Source organism: Passer domesticus, chromosome W (genome assembly GCF_036417665.1).
Source record: "Passer domesticus isolate bPasDom1 chromosome W, bPasDom1.hap1, whole genome shotgun sequence".
In the NCBI taxonomy this organism is placed as follows: Eukaryota; Metazoa; Chordata; class Aves; order Passeriformes; family Passeridae; genus Passer; species Passer domesticus.
In genome coordinates, this window is record NC_087511.1 from 906,906 (window position 1) to 932,409 (window position 25,504).

General features: G+C 42.9%; 2 protein-coding genes across 11 annotated transcripts in view; one reads left to right on the forward strand and one right to left on the reverse strand.

Moving 5' to 3' along the window:
- The window catches only part of LOC135289154 (DDB1- and CUL4-associated factor 12-like), a 55,839-nt gene extending 48,562 nt beyond the window's left edge, over window positions 1–7,277 (reverse strand). For 5 of the 6 annotated variants that reach the window (XM_064402565.1, XM_064402569.1, XM_064402568.1 and 2 more), the window contains exons 1-2: window positions 6,998–7,277; window positions 6,031–6,285 (exon numbers count right to left, since the gene is read on the reverse strand). In XM_064402565.1, coding sequence (XP_064258635.1) covers window positions 6,031–6,285; window positions 6,998–7,069 — 327 coding nt within the window. In that variant the 5' untranslated portion in view covers window positions 7,070–7,277. The other variant, XM_064402570.1, reaches the window with a different exon arrangement.
- A 4,513-nt stretch (window positions 7,278–11,790) lies between these two features.
- Window positions 11,791–25,504, forward strand: part of LOC135289156 (ubiquitin-associated protein 1-like) — a 116,244-nt gene continuing 102,530 nt past the window's right edge. For 3 of the 5 annotated variants that reach the window (XM_064402572.1, XM_064402571.1, XM_064402573.1), the window contains exon 1: window positions 11,892–12,018. The gene's annotated coding sequence lies outside the window, so the exon portion shown is untranslated. Of the gene's footprint in view, window positions 12,019–25,504 lie in introns of all 5 variants that reach the window. The other 2 variants (XM_064402574.1, XM_064402576.1) reach the window with 2 other exon arrangements.

The window sequence follows — 25,504 nt, forward strand, 5'->3', positions numbered from 1 at the left end:
TGAAGCAGCCTGTCCTTGGAGGACTGCACCCTGTGGAAGAGTGACCCACGTCGCAGCAGTTTTGGGAGGACTGTCTGCCTGTGGGGGGAATTCACATTGCAGCAGGTACGGTATGGCTGCTGTTCGTGATAGTGGACCCACGCTGAAGAAGGTCATGGAGAACTGTCTCCAGTGGGAGGGACCCCACGGCCTTACAGGGGAAGGACTCCTCTCCCAGAACAGTGGAAGAAAATCCTTGGGTGACGAACTGACCAAAACCCCCATGCCCTGTCTCCCTGCACTGTCAGTGGGAAGGAGGGAGGGGCTGGGGGAAAAAGGTGTTTTAAGGGCTTATTTTACTTCTCATTATCCTCCTCTGATTTTGTTAGCAATAAATTCACTTTGCAAGTTTAAGTTGAGCCTGTTTTTCTCTTGAATTGTTTTCTCTGGGTCCTTATCTCAATTCATGAACCCTTCACTAAATTTTCTCTCCTCTGCCCAGATGTGGTGCCTGTGTCAAACCACGACAGGCCCCCAAACAATTACTCTACTGATGCCGTTTGGGTTATACCCTTTTTCTTTTATATGTTCTCTGTATTCTTCACGCATATATTTGTAGCTTTGTAGCTTATTGTATTAGTGACTTGTTTTCCCAGTACTTTTCCATGGCCTTTCCCTAGGCAGAAAAACAAAACAAATTCCAGAGCTCCAAGCCCCAGGGGGTACAAGGCCCCAGTGCTATCTTGGTTATTCCTGGGAACCAAGGCCAAGAACAACTCTCAGAGATACATTTTCATAGACAAAGTACAGCTAGTGTTGAGGGGGGAACTCCAGAGAAGGGGCTTAACCTGGGGGGAAATTGAATCACCACTTGTCCTCCTAATTGGTGCTTTTTATCAATTATGCTAATTTCCTAAAACATATAAATATGTACTCACCCTGGGAGGGGCGGGCTTTTGTGGACATCTTTCCATAACTGCCTCTGAAGGCCTTCAAATAAGATCCCCTTTTATATTACCCCCGTACTAAAATTATCACGAGTTTCATTTCCACGTTGGGAAAAAGGCAACACTGCAGCTGTCCCCTTTTCAAACTGCTTACAATCAAGTTAGAAATTGCCCTGCTTCATTAACTGTGTCCTAGGGTGACGTTATGATGCTTGTATCCCCAGTCGTCTGTTCTATTTATGCTGGATATTATGTTCTGTGCCTTCAAGATTGGCTCTGAAGAGCGAATGTTTTGTTTTGGTTTTTGTTATCAGCCTGCTCCCCCATGGCTGGCGGGACACAGAGACGGGGCAGTACATAGTGCGGCTTTTGCTTTTTGCTTTGCTCTTGCTTCTGCTGTGCTCCTGCTTTGCTTTTGCTTTTTGCTTCTGCTTGTTAGTTAGTTTAGCTAAGCAGTCCAAATCTTTCCCTGGACTGTTTTTCCTTTCCCTTTTTTTGGAACCACTGAAACCTGCTCCAGACTGGGACCTGGGAAACACCAAGAGTTTGCATCTTGTGGCTGCAGCAGCTATCCCCAGCGCCAGAGGGACCGACAGCAGAGTGAACACTCCCAGGAAAGACTTTCTGAATTTGCCATCCTTTTCAGATTGGTGAAAGAGTGTTGCCATCCAGTATCGTTAATTTTGTGTGCTGGGGGGGTTTTGCCTGTTAAATAAACAGGTTCTTTCCACTTCTCTCTGAGGAATCCTTCCTGAACCAGTAGGGGGTAGGGGCCGTGTGGGTTTGCTTTCTGGGGGCCCCCTTTTGGAGGTTTTCTCCCAAATTTGTCCTAATCCAGGACACTAAGGAACTTCATTAATCAATTTGCCAAAAGTAAAGACTGTAGCAAGGAATCAAGTATATATCAACCAGAGTGTGAACTGGAAAATCCATCCTTAATTTATATACAGTACTGTGATCAGAACAGTTTGCCAGGCTCTTTCATCAAGTATACTTCCATTTTATGACCTGCCTTTCAGAGACAACAGTTTGGGGGAGGGGACAAACAGGAACCCAACAAAGTTACCACTTAATTAAATATAAGTGCTTTTCCCATGCATCTTTAACTGAAAGCATTGACTTTATACAGCAAAAATAAACCCCAGGCCTACTAAATGTCATTTCAAGGCAGCACGTTAGACTCTTGTGTCCTCTGTTGCTGCCCCTGCATACAGAACAGCAGATGAACAAGCAGCCCTAGGTTTTAGTTGATCATACAAATCAACCAAACAAAGGGTGTCACCTTGAGCTACAGCACTTTTTTATTATGCAAGCAGGATGGACATAGATTTACAAAACATAAAGAACATGCATGAAAAAGACTGCTTAGTCCTCACACAGCAAGTACTTGACATGCTCTGTGTCCCAGCTCTTTACATACTGCTCTCAGAAATCACAGACACATTCTTGTCATTCATATTAACATTTGAAAGAAACCCAAGATAAACACATTGCCCTGCTAAAAATTGAGTCACTAAGAGAAAATCAACTGTGATGAAGTTTTACAACTGGCTTAAGTCAATCTTTGAGAATCCACTTGACTCTTCCTCATCCACCCAAACAGTTTCACAACCTCTATGACAGCAACTAGTCCTCAGGTAGCTACAAGATCAGCTGCATCATATCTCTGTCTCAGTAAAACTAACCCTACAAGAAAGCCCATCTGCACAAAGCAGCAAGGTGATCCAGCTGATTCCCCAGCTACACACATATCAGTGCCAGCAAGAACAAGTAGGTGGGAACATCCTATTCTGAAAAAGCACAACTTCAGACAAAAATTACACCCTCATACAAGCTAGAAAATGATGTTATTGTTTTCCTTCATATTTGCTTTTTGCTAACAACAGAAGCAAGACAATGCTTACAGTGTCATTATACCAATACCCCCACTGCTCACACTGAGTAGCACTGTTTGATTTTTCCCATCTTTACTTTTATTTAGATTATAAACACCTCTTTTTTCTATGTTAACAGAATGCTTGGTTTCTGTTCTGCAGCAATACTTATTTACTGATAAAATTCCAAGCCCAAAAGAAACATGGACTCTTTAAACACTAAGATATCAAACGTATGCTTGCTTTCTGGTGGAGATCAGAACATGCACTAAGCACAAAACCTACTCACAGGTTGTGCTGTACAGGCAATGCAAGTGGGTAATGGCCTCATATGTCCTACTTGAAAGAGTGCAGAGAAACAATCCATGATATAAAGAAACATCTGAGAAGTGAGCAGTGGTAAAAGAAGTCAGTGAGTTTGATATCAAGAAGGTTAATTCAATTTCTACTGTAACTGTGAGCTTTTAGTAGAAAGACACCGTGACTGTGAACTTTTACCAGAGAAGACACTCTGTGGACCTTTAGCAGAGAAGCAAGGCATGCAGAAATTGTTCTCCAAGCAAGGACGTTAGAAGATAAAGAGGAGATATCTGGTTTAGGAATGCAGCTACAGCCAAAACAAGGACTGAATTTGGGAACATGGTAAGGATTTTTATGGTAATGGGCAAATTATAATATGTATGTAGTGACTGTATATTAGCAACACGTTTGTAGAAATCAGGGGGGCATGTTAGGAAGGAGTGATCCTCCATTCCCTTCCAGATGCATGAATAAATGATGCCCTCCTTAACACAAAAAGTTAGTGTTAAGGAATCTCATTCTGGTTTTCAGAGATTTGGTAACAAATTGACTGACTGAACTACATTTCCAGAGACAAGACCACACAAGCAGACAATCCATCTTGATGTGAAACTCTGAAGCACTATCTAATGGGCACACACTTTGATATAATTGAATTTGTTCAGTGCCAAAATCACATTAGTCAGTTTTTGTGTCTTGCCCTGCACATTTAATTTCAGGAGGTTGGGAGACAGCACATGTTGACAGATGACAAAAGATGGAGAAGTGAGAGACTTTGACTGCTAAAGGGCATCTCTACCACCCACACTATACTTGGCACAGAAACTACCAGACTCTGAAAACAGACATGGGTATCACATGCAGTTCACAGAAAACCAAATACTCTTGAGACCGAGGCGATGAACACGCATGGAAACTGAAGGCAGAGAGATTCTATTTCAGACTTAATTCCTGTCAAAAGACTGTTTTGTTTATACAGCTAGGCCTTGCTTATTAAGAGCTACTGCATGAAAGCCTCCTGCTATGTAACTATGAATAATAACAAAACATCTGAAATGAAAAAACAAAACCAAAAAACACTGTCCCTTGCAGGTCAGATCATTGAGTGTGGCTTTTGCAAAAAAACCCCAAAAACTAAAAAACTTGAGGCAAAGAAATAATCACACCTAGTGATATACTTTGAGGTTTTAGAGCTGCTTGATCTATATATTCTCTACAATGCTCAATTCATTTTTGTGGCACTAACCAACCTGCAAAGAACAGGTTTGAGATTCTAATTCAATTAGAATTTCATATATGACATTGAAACCTCAGCCAATGAAGTTGAGCCACTAACTCCAGCAGAGAGAGCATTAGCTAAGTATGATCTCCTCCATTTATTAATCACATAGTACATTATTTTAATATTTTCCTATGAATGGATGCTTTGGAAATATGAAATCTGAAACATGGCAGAGTGTGGCCACAGCTCTCTTCACAAAGAGCAGCAGGCACAATATTCCCAGGATTTTTCTTGGGGAAGGCTGTGAGAAAGCTCAGAGAAAGAAGAAAAACAATTCTTATCTTAATCTCTGCACCTGTTGTTATGCACATATGGAATGTATTATGGAGATTGTTTACCAAAAGGTAGTTTCTTAATTGGACTCTGGTGATGGTGGCTTTGATTGATTGACCAATTAGGTCAAAGCTGTGTCATGACTGTATGGGTCATGGGTTTCTCTTTAGTATAGTAGTAGTATAGTATAGCTTAATAAAGCAGTTGTTCAGCCTTCTGCAATCATGGAGTCAAGGCTTTTTATTTCCTGTGTTGGGGACGCCCTGCCACAATAACAGAGTCCGAACAGATTTCAAATTTTGCTAAAGCATGTAAAGATACATAAGCAAAGGAAGTTATTTAAACACTGAAAACAGATTTAGAGTGGGGAAAAAAAATTACAAACTGGAAAAGCAAAAGAATAATCCTGAAGATCTAAATTAATTTTTTCTGTTTGGAACATTTCTAGCTACTTTGAAGAATATCTGGAGTTTAACCATAGTTTTTAGTTTTGTAGCAACTTTTTGAAGTCACAGAATCATTAGGGATGGAAGGAACTTCTGGAGATCATCCAGTCCAACCCCCTGCTAAGGCACAGCCACCCAGAGCAGGTGACACAGGAACATGTCCAGGTGGGTCTTGAATGTCTCCAGATAGGGAGACTCCGTGACCTCCCTGGGCAGCCTGTTCCAGTGCTCTGCTACCCTCAATGTAAAGAAGTTCTTCCTAATGTTGAGGTGAAACTTCTTGTGTTGTAGTTTATGGCCATTGCTCCTCATCCTGTTACTGGGCATCACTGAAAAGAGTCTGGCACCATCCTCTTGGCACCTGCCTTTGAGATATTTATATGAGAACCCCTCTCAGTCTTCTCTTCTCTAGACTAAACAGGCCCAGCTCCCACAGTCTCTCCTCATAAGAGAGATGCTCCAGACCCAAGTCAGCAGCACAGAACCATACATAAAACCAAATGGTAAAAGACTGAGCACAATAAAAATAGTCTTACTAGCAAGTTTTGCCAGGCATGTTAACTACCATTTAGCAAAGCTAACATCATTCATTAACTTTACATTTGCAGGACAGGAAGAAAGATCAAACCCTACTGTTGCTTGCCATTCTGCAAATAGATGTAAACCACTCTATGTGGATTAGACAGATACTGCATGAGATATAGGCCTCATGTTCAGGTTTCGGGCCATACGCATAGTGCCATGTTTTCAGATGAGAATGAGTGATCATTAAGCATTACCTTCATTCAAAATTAATTGTGCACAAATTGGAATCCACACCTAATTATTTCCTAATATATTCCTTGGCTATCTACATACTTCAATTATGGTAAGTGTCATTTGGGGGTAGAATAATTAACAGCAAGAAGCAAAAGATAGGTGGCACTTACTGTGTTGCATTTTGTCCCACACACCACTTGCCGGTGGTTCAGCCACTGGGAGGCAAATACTTTATTAAGGATTCCAAGGTGAAATTCTCTCTCCTTCAAGAGGTTGGGAAGCTGCTGGGCTGCATATCCATGCAACAAGCGGTGATAGTTGGACTCATTCTGCATCCTGACCTCTCTACCTTTCAGGTAGTACACCATAGACCTTTTCACCCGGTAGAGTCTTTTCCTTTTGTGAACTGAGTGATCCCACACATACTGTGGAAAGGAAGCATTAAACAGATAAAGCATCTAGAACAAACTTAAGACACAAGCCATCTAAATTCAAATATATTCTCAGCAAAATACTGAAGCCTTCCAAACTACCCATATAATACCATACACGAAGATTAACTAATAAATTGTGATAAAGCCTTCAGCAACATAAAATTAAACATAAATATTTGCTAAAGAAGTAACACTGCCATAATACTGAAAACAATCCACCCCGGCTCGGCACCGTTGGGACACCAAAAGCTTATAGAAACAAGAGGAAGCCAAGAAGCACTTTAAACGGAAAAGCAGCCCCGACAGCCTCCTGGCGTGAGCTCGGCAGGTTTGGAGGTGACACCGCGGGGGCCATCTGACACTGACCGCGCCGTTCATCGGCCTCCTCCGTCCCGGCCTGGGGTGGCCTCGCAGTAACGCTCAGCTCTGGGGCGGCGGGGACTCGGCGGTTATGGGCCGAACAGAGAGCTCCCGGGGCCACCGGGGCAGGGAGCAGAGACAGGGGGAAGCTGCCCGCTGTATCGCACCGACAGCCACCATGCCTGGTACTACTCCTTCGCACCATCTCCCCCTCAGGACACCTTCCCCAGGCACCGAAATACCCCGCCCTTTTCCCCTACCTCAACCGGGCACCGGGACACGGCAACGCCCAGTCAGGGTCACCCCAGGCACCTCGTACACCCATTCCCGCCCCCCAGCCTACCTGCTCCCCCTGGAGCCCCCCGGCGGCAGCCGTCGCCGCTTTCCGCTTCCTGCTAACTGTTTTCCGGGCCATAGAAGGAGGAGAAGAAGGAGAAGAAGGTGGAGAAGAAGAAGGAGGAGAAGCCGAGACCCCAACCTGGGCCCCACATGGAGCAAGAGGGGGAGGGAGCCACCGGAGTACGGGGCAAATAAGTGCGGGGAACCAGGCCCGGTCACTCTCTTCGTCACAGACCCTACCGACTGCGCTTCACGACATTTTCTCCGAGATGTTTTTACGACAGTCGCACCGTGCCTCTGCGCCGGCTGTCCCACCCTGCCCGTCTCGTTTCCTAGCAACCGGAGGAAGGATGGCGAGTTTGCCCACCCTCTGCGGCTGTCAGGCAGCGTGGCCCTGTCGGGGGCGGGGCGGCGCCCCCAGCGGAGCTCGGAGCGAAGCTTCCCGGCTTCTCCACTTGTCCGTTCCCCGCTGCCCTGCACGGATCGTCGGCTCTCGCTGGCGGCCTCCCCGGGCCCCGTCAATTTAAGCATAGGAGAGGCTCTGTATTATCAACACCGTTTCCAGCTACTGTGTAGCAGATTAATTCTACCCCAGCCCGAACCAGCACAGTGATCTTTTACTGAGAGACAGCCTGTGAGCATATTCATGTTGATTGTAACATGCACAATCTGAAGTTCTACATATCTCCTGTGGGAAAATCTGACCACAGTGATCGGGAAGATGTGTGCTAATGTCTTTACAAACAATTCTATGGGTGAAGGTGTGGGTGGTAACGTCTTTGAAATGGGTCTTTATGTCTCTACTAACTTCGGGCAGCAGGTTTGTTACAGGGCCCAGACAGCTTGGCTCCTGAAACAGACAAGTGGGGTCTACACAAGGCTGAACTTCTGAACTTTGGGGTAAAACAGTAGGTTCAAGGGGGGGATATGTGGTAGGCGGTTCGGGAAGGCTGTACTGATGTGCGGAAAGAAAAAAACTAACTCCACAACTTTTACAAAGTTGTAAAGCCGGTATGTTTATTACAGCACTGGACGCATGTGGGGATTCTTGTTCCCCCTAAAGGACATGCACACCCCTAAGAAGTCCCGATACTTTTTTATCTTCCTTACTGATTCATATGCATAGAATTTCATAATAGGTTCATACATATTCATTTTACTGATTTCAAGTTACACTTGCAGCTAGGGGGGTTTTTTCAGAAAGTACAGAAAGAACTCCTGGGTCATCCTGCCCTGTATCCTGCAGCCTAAGCCCCAGTCTCTGTCTGTTTCAAAGTTCAAGGGGCCCCTCTTATCTCAGTCCTTGGGCTTGTGAAAAATGTGTATTTTCTGATTGGCTTTTCACAAGTATTAAAATGAATATTGTATTATGCTAGAAAGTTATGCTATATTAGTTTTCTTAAGTAGTGTGTTAAATACAGTTTTAGGTTATAACATAATGTTAAAATAGAAACTATGCTATGCAAGATATTTGTTTAAGAAAGGACTCGCACCAGATAGGAGCCACAGGACACCTAAATCTTTCAGAGAAAGGGAATTTATTGCTCCCTTATCAGCAGAAAACTAACTTCTTCCCACCTTGCTCAGGCTGGAAGATGGCATGAGGATTAAGAGGAAGAGGTTGACAGTGACCAGACAGAATCCTGTGTTTGAATGGAATTTATGCCTCATGTATGAGATGTATGAATATGCAACAGGCAATTGTTTTTAAGGGTTAATCCTCTGTTAATGGGGGTCCTTTTTCGGGCTTGTGTTGCCCAGAAAAAGGTACCCGGATGTCCGTATCTCTTTGTTTTTATTGTCTCATATTGTCCTAATCTCAAATGTTCAAATTTTATTATTCGAATTATATTACTATTTTTATAACCATTTTATTACTATTAAACTTTTAAAATTTCAACAAACAAGTGATTGGCGTTTTTCACAGGCTGCAGCAGTTTTTCCAGCATAATTTTTTTTGTGAGAACAGGCAGTCTTGAACACAGACCAAACAGCTATGCTACAGACTTAATAATTCAAAGTGGCACATTTCACCTAAATCTGAAATGGATTTCTACTCTGGAAAATTTCCACTCTGTTTCAGTACCTTCCTAGTACCTCAGCCAGTGGGGAAAGGAAGAGGGGGCAACATGCGGCCAGGAATTTAGGATAAAAGGAAGCTGTGCCCACCGAAACCCCGAAAGAGAAAACCCCACGGGCATGTGAAAAACATGTTCACTCTCCTGTGAAAATCTAAAAGTTTAATCAAGGACAATAGGAGACAAGAACCATAGAGCAAAGGGTATTACAGCCGGGTGCATCTTGGCACTCAGCCAAGACCACACCTGCTAGTTTGGAAACACCCTTTATATACCATTTCTATTACATCAGCCTGTTACATATTCATAGACCCTTATGCATAGTAAACTTTCTTCCCAAACTAGTTTACACGTTCCAAGAATTGTTTAGCATGGCTCCTCCTTGGTTCCAACTTTTTACAGCATGCGGATTCCTTGGTTGTGGCTTTTAGTCCATTCTTATAATCTCCAGTTTTTGGGCCTTGGTCCACACTGTCTTCAGACAGTGAGTGCTGATAGTTGGCATATCTGTAGCAGGTGTCTTCTTCATATGTTCAGTGGATGTTATCCCATCCAAGCAGGCATTTTAACACAAGCATCCTGTGAAAAATGCTTATCACTTGTTTTTAAAATTTTAAAAGTTTAATAGTAATAAAATGGTTATAAAAATAGTAATAGAATTAGAGTAATAAAATTTGAACAATTGAGATTAAGACAATATGAGACAATAAAAACAAAGAGATATGGATGTCCGGGTACCTTTTTCTGGGCAACACAAGCCCGAAAAAGGACACCCATTAACAGAGGATTAACCCTTAAAAACAATCACCTGTTGCATATTCATACACCTTATATATGATGCATAAATTCCATTCAAACACAGGATTCTGTCTGGTCACTGTCAACTTCTTCCTCTTAATCCTCATGCCATCTTCCAGCCTGAGCGAGGTGGGAAGAAGTTAGTTTTCTGCTGATAAGGGAGCAATAAATTCCCTTTCTCTGAAAGATTTAGGTGTCCTGTGGCTCCTATCTGGTGCGAGTCCTTTCTTAAACAAATATCTTGCATAGCATAGTTTCTATTTTAACATTATGTTATAACCTAAAACTGTATTTAACACACTACTTAAGAAAATTAATACAGCATAACTTTCTTACACATACAATATTCATTTTAATACTTGTGAAAAGCCAATCACAAAATACACATTTTTTACAATACTTATATCAGCTATTTCACTAAACTTAACAACAGAAATAAAAACTATATCTTTATAACAAAGTTCCTTTAAAATCACACATATAGAATCCATTTTAATATTTGCAAAAAGACAATATTATAATATGCATCTATAACAGGCATGTGCCCCAGTGGACTCTCTCCCTTTATTCGAATAAAGCTGCAGGATTCCTCTGTCTGCTTTATGGACACTGACTTTTCATAGCATGATTTTCCATACAACCAGCATAAAACACCTCCTCCTCCCCTGCCACTGCTAGACCAGAAGAAATAATGCCTGGCACTGGCTTCACTTTGCAAAACTTCATCCCAGGTTTCCCTTAAAGAGACCCATTTAACTACCTTGGCTTTATCATCTGACTTCTCTGAATGAATACCAGAGCCCAGTGCACAATGAGGTGCTTAGTCAAACTTTGAGGCACTCTTCACCAATAAACTCCCTTATTATAAGGGAAATAAGGGGCATACAAATATTTGTATGATTATGCTGCCTTAAAACTGATGTGGATGGATGCGTGCTTTTCCTTATGTTCACATGGATCATTAAATTCTCCTGTGCTTAGAGGCAAAAATTAGGAGTAACCCAAACCAAATGATCAACAACAAACAACACTGTAGAGAAAAGAAAAAGGAAGACGGGGGGAAAAAAAGTGTCATGTACAGGCAGACTGAAAAGAAAGACAGCTCCTGACCACTTGAAACCCTCTGGTATCTCAAGTCACACAAAACCAGTAAACATACTATTTTCCTGAAAAATATGGCATTTCTTTTTTTCCTTTTTTTGGTGTCTTTTCACCTAACTAACGTCAAAGCCAAGGGTGCTACAAAAAGCCAAACTGAAAAAAAACCCAACAAAACAACCTAGAAAAGAACCTATCAGGCTTTCCAGCTTCCCCTGAGGATAAAACGCCTAAGGGATAATAATCTTTAGCTGTTTTCAGTCGTGATTTGCCATGATTAACACTCCTCTCTACATCCTCCCTCACACACATAACTACCACCTCCATTTTGGACAAAACACCTTAATTTTGTACCAAGGCCCTCTCAAAAGACTGAAAACCTGCTGCAAAAGCTGCTCTTGGTGGAAAGTGCTATGCTCCAGGGCATCCAGCAGGAGTGCCTCTTCAGTGTGCCGGGCAGGCATGCAGCCCCTCGTGAGGGGACCAAGGGCAGGTGTCGAGGCAGGCATCTCTGCTAAGGAAAGAGGCTGAGACGTATGGAGCAAAATGCCCCCTTTGGGCCCGGCTCGCCACCTTCATCGATCCCGGAGGAGTCTGTCGCTATGTCCAGCTAGGAGAGGGGCAGAAAGTACTAGAGGAACCCCCGGGCAGGGTCGGAACCAGAACCAGGCAGAGACAAACCCACACACCTCCACACCACTCTAGGCAGAAAGAAATATAAGTATCCTCGCCCCACCCCTTTTCCGCTGAGGTGATGTCACCGTGGGCACCTCCTGATTGGCTCGGACTGAGTAGGTGACCTTGCGGCGTGAGTACCCTCGCCCCACCCCTTTTCCGCTGAGGTTATGTCACCGTGGGCACCTCCTGATTGGCTCGGACTGAGTAGGTGACCTTGCGGCGTGACGTCAGCGTGTCGTTGAGGAGGCGAGGTGGAGGGTAGGTAGACAACATGGCCTCTCCTGGCTGAGGGTGGTGATACGGTGCGCGTTTCGTACTGGCGGGTGGTGGGCAGTGACCGCGGGGACAGCTGGAACCGCCAGGTGCCGCGCAGGTAACGAGCGGGCCGGTAGGGAATGGGAATACAGATGCTGGTCTGGGTGAGGGGTGCAGCCGTCCGCTCCTCGGGCTCTCCGCCCCGCTGCCGGGTTAAATGTCGCTACCGCTTCTCCTTGTCTGGGGCGAGGGACCATCCGCGCCCCTATCGTGATTCAGCTGATGTGACGTGCTGGTGGGGCGGCTGCAGGGCCGCTGGCCTCTCGGGGCCGGGGTTTGCATGTTTGGGGGCTGCTCCCCCGGCTGTGGAGGGGAGCGAGCCTGTGAGCGCTGCGTTACTGCATGGTCTTGCTCCGCCTTCACGGCCTCTCGGTATTGCTTTGGAAGTTACCCTTCAATGGAGGTGCTGTACTAGCTATGAGGAAGGGAATGAGACTGAGATGGTATGTGTGGTAACAACACCGTTGGACCGATTTCTTCAGGGCCGTGTGCCAGGATGGTGTTACGTTGCAGTACCACCAACTGTACTGACTTCAGGTTTTTGTACATGCAGAGCTGTGATTCAAGTGTCAGTGATACTTTAGATCACCATTGCAATTGGATGATTTAAACTTTTTAGACTGTCCTGGTTTCAGCTGGGATAAAGTTAATTTTCTTCTCAGTAGCTGGGACAGTGCTGGTTTTGGATTCAGTATGGGAATAATGCTGATAACACGCTGATGTTTTGGTTGTTGCTACATGGTGCTTACCCTGAGTCAAGGGCTATTCAGTGTCTCAGGCTCTGCCAGTGGGTGGGTGCACAAGGAGCTGGGAGGGAATATGGCCAAGACAGCTGATCTGAACTGGCCAAAGGGATATTCCATTCCATAGCATGTCATGCCCATTATATAAACTGGGGTAGTTGGCTGGGAGCTACCAATCGCAGCTTGGGGACTGTCTGGACATGGGTCAGTGGGTGGTAATTGAACTCTGCAGTTTCTCTTGGGTTTTATTCCCCTTTCTCTTCTTCCTCATCATTATTATGATATTTGAAACGTCAAAGGGAAAAACCAAGGAAATCTTATGTATAAGATATGTGAATGAATAAATGTTAGTTTCACTTTAGTGAATTAAACTTCAATTTTCAGACTACTGTAAGGGTACACTGATTAGGTGGGAGACTTATTGTATAGTTTATGTTGATGGATAAAAAAATTAATGATAAAAAAATCATCAAAACCACGTGGAAGAGTTCCATCTCTATTGTTTACATGGTGTTTTGCATTGCCTGGTACTTTTCCTAGAGACAAAAATCTCTAACAGAATAGGAGTCAGGTTTCTGGACCAATCCAGCAGACTACATCTAATTCTGTCATACTGGCAGCCATAGCTGTTTGGCTGGTGATGGTGACAAAAGTGCTATAATGCCACAGAAGTGATCATCTTAGTCATTCTGTTTTTTAATTGTATAAGCTTATGATTTTGTGTTGTTTCCACAAACTTTAGGGATTGATAGTTCAGGACATTCAATATTGTTGTCAATTTCCAGTCTATATAATGTTTTTGACATCAACCTGTTCTTGTATTTTACACTTAGTGCAGAGTTAAATATTTTGATAAATTACTCTGTGAGAAATTTAGTTTTACTTATTAGACAAAACTACTATCTAGCCTTCTCTGGCATTTTGTTTCTAACATAATAACTCCCAGTCTTTTCAATCATAAATTCCAAAGCTTCAGCTGTTGTTTTACAAGGATGCCTAAAGGCATGGCTATCTATTTAAAATTGATCTGTGCAATTCAGATCAATGTCAGTCTAAAGAAGGTCTAATAGAGCTGTAATTGAAAAGCTCTGAAAGAGGTTTTTGAAAACGATTCTTTGAAGAAAAGGTAAAGAAGTGTGAGCTCACAGTTGTTGTGTGTTAACTACTTAGGTAGGTAATCCTCTCTGGTACGCAAATGCATTGCTTCATGCTTTGACCCCATGACTTGGTTTGAATAACCTCGTGTTCTGTGTCCCTAATGACCTTTTACAGTCAGTATAGTTTTGTATGATGTCTCCTAAGAGAAACTGAGCATTGGGTTTTTTCCTTTGCTTGAATGATCAGATTTATTCCAAATCCTTGCTTGCATAGGGAAGGGATTTTCTTTAATGTGAAGAAATACTGTCTTTCCTGTGGTTGGGAAATTTTGGAAGAACAGCTTCTATGTCCAGACTTGATAATGGTGGGGGGTTTTTTGTGTGTTTTCCCTTTTCTGTAAGGCTACAAGGTCTTTTTGGAATCCTTTAATCTTGCAATGTACTCGAAACACGGAAGTATTTAAAAGGGGAAGCAGAATATAATTTCTCTGACTTTGGTTTAAATCTTTTCTGGAGGGGAAAGCAGATTGGTTCAAAATGCCAATGTTGTGTTAGTAGTGTTACAGTTTATAACTGAGTTAAAATGGAAATTCTGAGCTTATGTTTTCTCAACTACATTTTGTATCAGAAATTCTTACACCAGAGTAACGTTTTAAGTGGGCATATCAGAAGAACATGAGTCCTCTACAAGAAGCAGTCAGTTCTTCATCTAAAAGATGGTCTGAATATACTCAGGCTGCTTAGCTACTAGTAGATGTTTTCATGGAAGCTAGTAAAGAGTTATGAGCTCCTGGTTAGTCTGGTTTATGTTGCTGAAGATCAGCATTCATGATAACTATCAACTAGATTATATGAAATATTTGATTTAAGCCCTTTCCTAATGTTTATGTTTGTGCTTGCACCATTTGGCATCTCTAGGCTAGCAGCAGATGAAGTCATGACTGAAATGACTGGTGAAGTTTGTTCCTTGAGTTTGTGAGGTTGGATTTCTAAGAGTATGCATATGACCAGTTATGCTAAGTGTTAGCAGCATGCTTAATCTAGACATGGAGATTGTGCTTTTTTGCTTAACTTGATTTGTTTCATTAGTTCTGAACTCTAAATTAAAACTAGATTCCTAGTTTATAAACACTGTAAATTGTTAAAGCATTGTTAAATATTTGACTCATTCATAGTAGTATGAAGTCTTATGTTAATTAAGTTGAAGTAGCTAAATTTGTTTATAATTACTAAATGCTTTCCATCTGATTATTTTAAGCTCTCAGAACTGGTAAGCATTTGCTGTTCAAGACTTAAGATATAGGAAAATAGTAGATAAAAGCAGTTGCTCTGCTCATCAAATTTAGGACTTGTTTCATTACTGCATTGTGAGATTATTATAGCCCTCACTAGTATTACGAGTGCTAGATCATATTTTCTTCCTTTTTTCCCCCTAGAATGTAGGAATTGCACAGCATATTTATATTTTCTGGCATTGTTTATCATGCAAATGTCTGTGTTTCTGCAATTGCACTTCAAGGAAGGGGAAATGGTCTAGTTTATCACCCTGTCCTGGTTTCAGCTGGGATAGAGTACCTTTTTTCTTAGTAGCTGGTACAGTGCTGTGCTTTGGATTCAGTATGGGAATAATGCTGATAACACACTGATGTTCTGGCTGTTGCTGAGCAGGGCTTACTCTGAGTCAAGGGCTTTTCAGTGTCTCATGCTCTGTCAGGGTGGAGCTGTGCAAAGAGCTGGGAGGGAGCACAGCTGGGACAGTGGTGGTAGCACCTCTGTGATAACATATTTAAGATGAAAGAAGAAAAGTGATTGTGCAGTTGTAATTGCAGACAAGAATGGGGTGAGAACATGTGAGAAGAACAACTCTGCAGACACCAAGGTCAGTGGAGAAGGAAGGGCAGGAGCTGCTCCAGGTGCAAGAGCTGAGATTCCTCTGCAGCCCATGGTGAAGACCGTGGTGAAGCAGCTGTCTCCCTGCAGCCCATGGAGATCCATGGGGATGCAGAGATTCACTTGCAACCCATGGAGGAGACCCACGCCAGAGCAGGGGGATGCCTGAGAGAAGGCTGTGACCCTGTGGGAGGCCTGTGGAGGGAGTGGCCTATGATGGAGCAGCCTGTCCTTGAAGGATTGCACCCCATGGAAGAGTGACCCGTGCTGCAGCAGTTTGGGGAGGACTGTTGCCTGTGGGATGGGCTTATGTTGGAGAAGTTTACGGAGAACTGTCTCCTGTGGGAGGGACCCCATGGTGGAGCCAAGGAAGGACTCCTCTCCCTGAGCAGTGGGAGAATCAATGGGTGATGAAATGACCAAAACCCCTATTCCCTGTCTCCCTGTGCTGCTTGGGGAGGAGGTAGATCTGGGAAGGAGGGAAGGGTGGAGGAAAGGTCTTTTTAAAAGTTTATTTTACTTCTCATTATACTGCTCTGATTTTGGTAGTAATAAATTCAATTAATATCTCTAATTAGGGCTTTTTTTGCCCATGATGGTATTTGGGGACCTCCTGGTCCTAAACTCATGAACCCTTCATTATATTTTCTCTCCCCTGTCCCAGTGTGGAGGTGAGTGGGAGAGGAGCTTTGGTGGGTGCCTGGCATCCAGCCAGGGTCAACCCACTACAGGGATTTGCCTAAAAGGGGGCCGATTGATGTTCGGGGATGGGCTGTGTATCAGTCAGCGGGTAGAGAGCAATTGCACATCAGTCGTTTTTCTTGGGGATTATCTTTCACTTTCCTCCCCCTTTTTATTAATATTATTATAATTTTAAACTTTACTTTGCTTCAGTTATTACACTGTTCTTATCTCAACCTATGAGTTTTATTTTTTTTTTTCTAATTCCCCTCCTGTTCCCACTAGGGTGGGGTGGAAGTGAGCAAGCGGCTGTATGGTACTCTTGTTGCCAGTTGGGGTTAAACAATAACACCCTTTTCTTGGTGGTGATGTAGCTTCTACATTAGTGAAGCTGATCTCGAGGCCAAAACAAGATGTAAACTCTTTTTTTCTGCTTATCTATTTAGATGATCTTTAAATCACTTGGGTAGCAGTCAATAGTAGGAACTACACTAAACCCACATCTGTTCTTAGAGTTGACAGAAACTGTGTTATCTCCTTATATGTTGTGTTTGGAAGTCAGGCCAGCCTTAGATATTAGTTGCAGATTCTTTTCTCTTGTGACAAGGCTCTCTTTTTGGAAAGGATCCATTTTAACAAAGTCACCCATTTGCTGCAACAGTTAAATGGGAATTTAGAATAGGTGCATCTTCTAGACTTGTTCGACACATCAGTCTCTGGCCAAAGAAAAAGCTTGCACTTATCTGCCTTGACCACCAGGCTGTCTATATTTTGATTTTCGTATGTTCTTGCCTCTGAAACTTGTAGTTCTAGAGGCTTGTGTGGTATAAAAGCTTCAGCTTCATTGGAAACTTATATGGCTGGTAAGTCATTCGGTGATTGAAAATTGGTGCATTAGTGTACTGTGTTTTCTCACCCTTGTAGCATTTCCCTTGTTTTTGGGTGAAATGTATGGCAAATGAACTTATGTCCCAAATATACCATCAGGATCTTGAAGGAAGAGTAGAGCTGTCTATTATCGGTTAAGAGCCTTAAATCCATAACCAGCCCAAATAGTATGTGCTTTTAGCAAGTGCAGTGTCTTTAATCACAGAATATGCTGAGTTGGAAGGGACCCAAAAGGATCATCAAATCCAACTCCCAGTCCTGCACAGGACCATCCCTGAGAGTCACACCCTGTGCCTGAGAATATTGTCCAACCACTTCTTGAAGTCTGTCGGGCTTGGTGCTGTGACCACTTCCCTGGGGTGCCTGTTCTAGTGCCCAACCACCCTCTGGGTCCAGAACCTTTTTCAAATATCCAAACTAAACCTTTCCCAACACAACTTCAGGCCATTCCCTCAGGTCCTGTCACTGGGCACCAGAGAGACAAGATCAGTGTCTGCCCTTCTTCTTCCCCTCACAAGGAAGTTGTAGACTGCAATGAGGTCTCCCCTCAGCCACTCCTCATACATCTTCCTCTCAAGGCCCTTCACCATCTTCACAGCCTTCCTTTGGATGCTCTCTAATAGTTTAATACCTTTCTTATATTGTGGTGGCTAAAACTGCTCATGATATTCAAGGTGAGGCCACACCAGTGCAGAGCAGAGCAGGGCAGTCACCTCCCTCGACCAGCTAGTGATGCTGTGCCTGATGCACCCCAAGAACATGGTTGGCCCTTCTGGCTGCCAGGGCACTGCTGACTCATATTCAACTTGCTATCAACCAGGACCCTCAGGTCCCTTTCCATGGCACTGCTTTCCAGCATCTCATTCCCCAGGGTTGTCTCATCCCAGGTACAGAATCCAGCACTTTTCCTTGTTGATCTTCATATAGTTGGTGATTGCTCAGACCTCTAATTTGTCATGGTCTCTGTGCAGGGCCTCCCTGCCTTTGAGGAAGTCAACAGCTCCTCCCAGTTTTGTATCATATGCAAACTTGCTTAGTACCCCTTCCAGTCCTGTGTCCAAGTCATTTATGAAGATGTTGAAGAGCACAGGGCCTAAAATTGAGCCCTGTGGAACCCCACTAGTGACAGGTCACAAGTCTGATGTCACCTCATTCACTAAAACCCTTTGTTCCTGATCTGTGAGTCAGTTGCTCACCCATCCCATAGTGTGTTTATCCTGCTGTATGCTGGACAGTTTGTCCAGAAGGATTCTGTGAGAGATGGTATGACCAAAGTGGGACATGACATGAAGATAGCTGCATAACTACAGGTGTCTAACATTAATTTAATGAAGCCATATGGAACAAGAGAGTGAGAGATGCCATGCTTCTCTGAGAGTGTATGGAAGGGCTGTCTTCTGCTTTAACTTCCCATTGACCGATATGTACTGAAGCAGAAGGTCTAGTTGCCCATTATGTCATGCTAAGCAATGGCACAATTTGAAGAATCAATTTCTCCTAATGTTCTGCATGTAAAGTCCTATATATGGATGTTATTGCCATCACTAGAGTGTTGTCTTGTAATCCAATAATGTGATCTGCATGCAGACCTACTCTTCAGATGCTCTTTTCTCCATGTCTTTCCTATTCATGTATTCTGCAAACATTTTTTAAAGTGCTGTTTTATTGATTCCTCTCCTCCTGCTCCTCAGTCATTGCACTGGAAATAACTGAATTAGTTTGATGTTATGGACTGTCCTTCAAATTCAGATCTCTTGTTACAGTTGCTTGGGTTTTTGGTCCATGGAGTGTGTATGCCACAGAGATCTAATCCCTTCCTCCCTCCACTGTTGTCAGTGTAACCCCTACTCTGCATTTGGTTAAATGTAAGGTGACCATTTGTATCCCATAAGATGGAGACATGTCATTAAACTTGTTTCAACCAGCATGTAGCAGCCTGAATTGCTGCTAGTAAAGTCCAAGGTAAAGAAGCAAAAAGGGCCTTTGCATAATATCCACAGATGTTTAATTCAGCCATGCGGTGAGATGTTCAGGTCCAAGGCACACACACATTCAGGGTCCAGCTCTCTCCCTTGAGGGGCCCAGGGACTGACCCTGGTCTCGGGGCAGTACAAAGATAAGGGCCAATCAGGGAATAGGGAGGGAGTGGCTCAGGGACACAGGAACAGGGGAAGGAGCCAATGGGGTGTAACAGCTTTGAGGGAAGCTTCTTGTGTCTCCCTGACTTAGGGGATGCCCCCCAGGGCCTTCACACTAGCAAATACTGAAAATGGAAACTTCCTACCAGCATTTGCTTCAAGGAGGGTCTGGTTTGTTCTTGTTGATCTTAAAATACACCAAGAACCTTAATGTACTTTATCTCTTGGATTTTAGTAAATGTATTTAAAACTTTTCTTTTTTTCTGTTAAGACTGGTCATGGTGATGTTTGCTTTTTTTTCTGCAGGAGGTGTAGTTGCAATGTGTCAAATATAGCTGTACAATTACTTTATCCAAAGAGCTATTATCAGTGGCTCAATATCACTGTGCTTTATGAAAGGGGAGTATCTCCATGTAGATGACTCTGCTTGTTTGCACAATTGTAAGAAGTACAAAGCAGAAGCAGTTGCTGCAGATTTTGGGCTGATGTCATCCATTTGGAGACCGCAATCAATGAAAACAGAATCCGTTTTGCACTGTAGTAGACTCTGATCAGCTTTTTACTGCTGGTCTCAGAGACTTCAGTTGTGTAGCAATAATGGAATGCTTACATAGGTGGAAAGCTTTGATAGAACCTTGACTTTTTTGTCTTAGCAACAGGCACTGTCTACTTCTGGTTTTGCTATATATACAGCAAACAGAATTTTTAAGCGTTGCACACAGTAACATTAGAACAGGCTGCCAGCCACATCTCATCACCTGCTTTTCAAAAAACTTAATTAAAATAGTGTCTTGCAACTAATCAGATTTGAAAGGCTATTCAGGGACCACTGTTACAAGCATCTTGTTGCTCTGTCTTGCACTATATACAGAATGCTGATGTTGGTTTAGCCTTTCACTTACACTGAAACAAGTAAAAACTTAAACCACTGTCTAAATCTGAAATACCTGTGGTGCATTAGAAATCAATCACTGGAATCAAACTGGTTTTCAGTGTACAATCAGTAATAGTTAATGAATGTAATATTGACAGCAAAAATTAATCTCTTTAAAGTTGGGGTTTTTTGGGTATTTTTGTAGTTTTCAGAGTGAATAGTGCATCCTCATTTGTGCGTTCTTAGGCTACACAATGAGTATCAGCCGGCAGAATGGAAATGGCAAGATTTTTTTCTCTGAAAATCACAGATGTGCTACATTGATTATAGTTGATAACTTGGGGCATTTTGATTTCCTCTGACCCATAATACTTTCCTCAGAAGGTGGGAGTTACTTCAGAAAATTCATGTGATCTGGAATCTAGACACAGTTGCATCCCAAAATGAAGGATATAGCAACAAAAGACCAATTCTTCTCTACAAATAGTTAAATTGGCTTGAGTTATCACTGAAAGCTGTTTCAGGTACCATTAGCAATAGGATGTTTCCAATTTGACCAATCAGAGCTCTTTCAGAAGGCAAGGAATGTAGATATGAACTTCAGGGAAAACACCAGTAGAAGGAACATCAAAATAAAATTATAATTGAAAAATACCCCAACTTGCTAGCAGCTTCTCATGGTAGTAAATTTTTTTCCTCATCTGTTTATGAGACTCTCCCTTTGATACCTTGCCTGCACCAAGTCACACTTCTCTATGTTCTCCTTGTTATCTGGCAGCACAAGTAAATAGCCATTCAGGTTTAAGTGGTGACATGTCAGGTGGGCTGTCTTGGTTACCTGTGTTGTCCCTTCAAGCCTTTGCAACTTGTCATCTCTCTCTTTGTGCCACTTGTTTCTGTCATCAGTTTTGTCTTGTCACTTCTCTGTTTCTGCATCTGTATTTTTTTTTTTGTTTGTTTTTGTGGTTGTTTCCCTGTATGTGTCCCCCTCCTCCCCTTCTATCATCATAACTCTGAGATCCTCTGCTCCCATCTTGGGCTCTGGTATGCTGTGTTTCTCTGACTGTCTGGTTTTAAAAATGTTGCCCTGTTGACTCAGTGTTAAGTGGAAAATGAACATACAGGAAGGGAAGAGGTTGCCTTGATGGCTGCTGACATTAAAGTTGCTTATAATTTAGGTACCTGTAGTCCTGATCTCGTCTTCAGAGAATTAGCCAGAACCAAGAATGAGAGAATGAGGCTAAGGATGTTGTCCTGGTTCAGGGCAAATTTGGGAGATAACCCCCAAAGGGGGTCTGCTACAAAAGCAGATTCAATTGGCCCCTCCCCCCCCAACCGGTTTGGGAGAAAATATCTCCTTGGAGAAAAAGTGGAAAGAAACCTGTTTATTAAACAATAGAACCCAAACAATATTAAACAATAAAACCTCTTGCTGCTCCAAAAAAAGATGACAAACTCAGAACAGTCCCCTCCCTGGGCTGCAGCTCGACTCACTCAGTCTCTGATCAGTCCCTCCGGTGCTGGAAATGCCGTGGCCCAGGCCAGGCCAGGTGGGCCACAGGTGGAGCTGCTGGTGCTCTTCTGGGTGTTCAGTCCAGAGCAGGTTTGAACAGGTCCAAGAAAAAGAAAAACCCACAGTCCAGGGAACTTCTTTGCCTCAGCTAGCTAAAACTAACTAAAAGCAAAAAAGAGCTCTGTCCTGCTGTCTGTCCATCCACAGACAACACAGTCCAGGAGCAGGAATGTGGAGGAGTGAGTGCAGTGTCTGAAAACAAACTGCGTGCTTCTTCCCTCCCCTCCTCACTGTCTGGAAGAGAGTCTTAAAGGTGTAAAACTTATTATTCAGTATAAACAGAACAAGACGACTGGGGACAAAAGCATCATATAGTCAACCCAGGACAGATGTCTACATTTATAGAAGTGAGCTTGTAGGTGGCTGTAAGAAAACCTTGTAGTACTATGCAACTAACTTGTTTCCCTAGACCAGGAAAGGTGTTTTATGTTCTTTGTCAACTTAAAGCATGCAGTAAAGCATCAGAATAAAATTTGTTCCCCTATGTGCCATTCCCACAGATGCCCTTCAGCATCCTGTTCTGGACTTCGTTCTCCAGAGGCAACAATGATAGGGCTGCAGTCTTCTATTAACTCGTTCGGAGTAAGGCTTTGGGAGCAAGTCCTTTAAATTTCTAAAAGAGCAGTAACAAATGTAAACAAACCTTTACTGTACAGTGTAGTAACTTTGACTAAAGCAAATATAGTTTAGACCCAGAAGCATAGTAGCTACATCAGTAACTTTTTAACTGGATGCAATTATTTTTTTTTCCCCCTCCAAGCCAGCAAGACAGAGCAACAGCAAGATGCTTATAATAGTGGTCTTTGAATAGACTGTCAAATCTGATTAGTTGCAAGACACTATTTTAACTAAAAGTTTTTTGGAAAGGTGATGAAATGTGGCTGGCAGCCTGTTCTAGTGTTACTGTGTGCAGTGTTTAACAATTCTGGCAGTGTCTTCTGCAGTCATGGTATCTTAATAAGTACACACTCACACAGTGCATCAGGAAGAGCTAGCGTGATATAAACTCAAATGTTACCTGAATCTACAATGTGATTGTCTCTCTGGAAATGTTGCATTTCATGATTAATTTGCTATTTATGTGCCATAGCTAGTTCTGTAGTTAAAATAAGGTGTTGCATATGGCAGAGAATTAATTTTTCCCATTGTGCCTTAAACTTAATGCAGATGCCTGGTCTGCACTAGGATTTTACTACAAGATTGCCAACAAAAGCAAGATACTTATTGTTCATGTGGGATATTTTGACACTGAGGATGCATCCAAGGCTTTATGCAGCTCCAGATTGATATACTACTGAAAACCTCACTGGATGCTAGATGTGCACTTCTTTAACTTTGCAGGATTTTTATGCATTGTTACTAGTGTCCCTGGAGTAAATTGATTTTGTCATGGTAACTTAATGTTTTGTTGCCCAAGATCAGTGTGTGAGATGGTAAACTTAAAATGTCCTTGCAATGGCCTACTGGAGAAGGGTTATAAATTACCATTCTAAAAATTATATCTTTGAATTTTCTTTTCAGTGTCCTTTATGTAGGTACAGTCTGGAGTAAGCTGCTTCTGGTAAACGAGGTAGACAGCATAAACCCTATTGCCTGTAGATAACTGGTTCTGCATTGAAAAAACTTCCTTGTCAATTGAGTTACCAAAATGAGTAGGTTACTTTCATAAAAAAATTAAATCCTTTAGAAAAGTAGCACTTGCTTTTCAGTCTGAGGTAATAACTAGAAGAAAGACAAACTTGGAGAAATTAAAGAAAGTGTGTAGAGGCCATCTCCCAAGTTCAACTCTACTATAATAGTAGTGAATGATGGGTAGCCATAGTACATGCTTGCAGACAGTGCCTCACAGTCTCCAATGACATACAGAAGACCAGTGAGGTACATGGAGTCTGTATGGTTTCACATGTGGCCTGGCTTTTTTGATAATAACATATCAAGTTGACATCTTAGTTGCTACTCTCATACAGAGGAACTAGCAATGTAGCAGCTTGTCTGACAGTGTGATCTGTGTCTGAAAGGTGCAGCCTATTTCATGTGTAGGTAGTATTCAAGGTATTCAGGGTGCTGTAGTCTGCAGTCTGATCTCCCCCTCTGCGGCACTGGGGCTAATAAAGCCCATTCATTTCTAGTGGTTGACATGCAACTGTACTGGGTAGTCTTGTGGCTTTGCCCTTAACATCCTTCCTGAGGTGGCAGGCTCAGCATTGTTTCACCACCTTTTTCTTCTTCCTTTGAAACTGCTATGTTTTGTTTGCTTCTGAGAAGCAGTTGCCAGCTAGTGCTGAAACCAATTCTCTGGCTTTAGTGGACTGGTTTTGGACATAACGCCAATGTTGACAGAGATGGTGAGATGTGCTGAGAGGAACCTGACAAATGTTGAGCAGAATGACACTTTTATGTACAAGGTACACCTGGAGCTGCCCAGCATGACTCACTTGCCCATGGCCCAGCGCCTGCTCACTGTGTTTCACAGTCTGGTTGCACCCAGGTAATCTTCATACAGCTTTGGCTTTAGCTGTGTGTTGAAATTCCATTAGCCAATATGGTTGGTTCACCTATTGATTTCAACAAAATGTTGAAAGGGACTTGAGCACTGTTGCAAAGTGACAGGGTGGTAGAAATGCTGCAACCTTCTTCGAAGCGTCTCCTTCGGAAGCCGCTCAGAGTAAGGCCACCAGAACAGTCCTTTCAAGTTCATGCGCACACACACACCACAGATAGCTCAGCAGAGGAAAGACAGGAAGGATCTTTCTATGATGTATTCCAGTGAAGGTTTATTCCAAAGTACGCTGAAGGGATCAGGGACAAAGACGAAACCACGTGGTCTGCACAGACTTAAGTATGGGGTCAGTGACCAATGACCTGAGGGCACAGGGCAGTGCAAAGGGCAGCAACCTGTAGGAGGGATGAGAGATGAATAATTGGGGTGGGCAGTGTCAACTGGCCAATGGGGGAAACAATCTAATGTAGATTGTCAGTAGTGCTGCAGAGCACCATGGGCTAGGTCCTCTCTTTAGCCTAGGTGAGGAAAACTATGGTATATTCTTCCAAGGCAAGACCCTGGGGATTTCCCTGAGGGGGAAGGATTCAGAGGATTCCACAGAGCACAGCAAAAGGGGCTTTCCTAAAGTACTTGAAACTGGCTCTTCCTGCTCCCAGATGTGTCAGCAGCTATCAGGAGGAATAGCTAAGATGTCTGTATAATTGCCAACTTATGATGCCCTTTAGGGTAACATTAATAGTTAGAATCAGCAATGGAAACAGTGAGGCTATAAGAGTAAGATCTTAATAGGGGAATGATGGGTGTGAATGTTAGATCTGCTCCACGTTGTGCTTTGAGTGCTGTCTGCTGCTGGTGGGGTGTACCAGTGTAGTGGGTCTAGCATTGGCCAAACACCAGTGCACCCACTAGAATTATTTACTCATTTTCTGCTGCGAGATAAGGATTAGGAGGAGAGCAAAGCAGGCTCAAAGCTTTAAAGGGTATAAAGAAAACTTTATTAACAGAACTAAAAGAAAAATAATAAGAAATCAGAATAAACCTTCAGAACACTTCTCCTCCCCCCAACTCCTCTTTCTTTTCCCACTGACAATGTAAAGAGACAAAATTTGGTATTTTCAGTCAGTTTACCACTTCTAAAATAATCTTTCTTCAGTTTA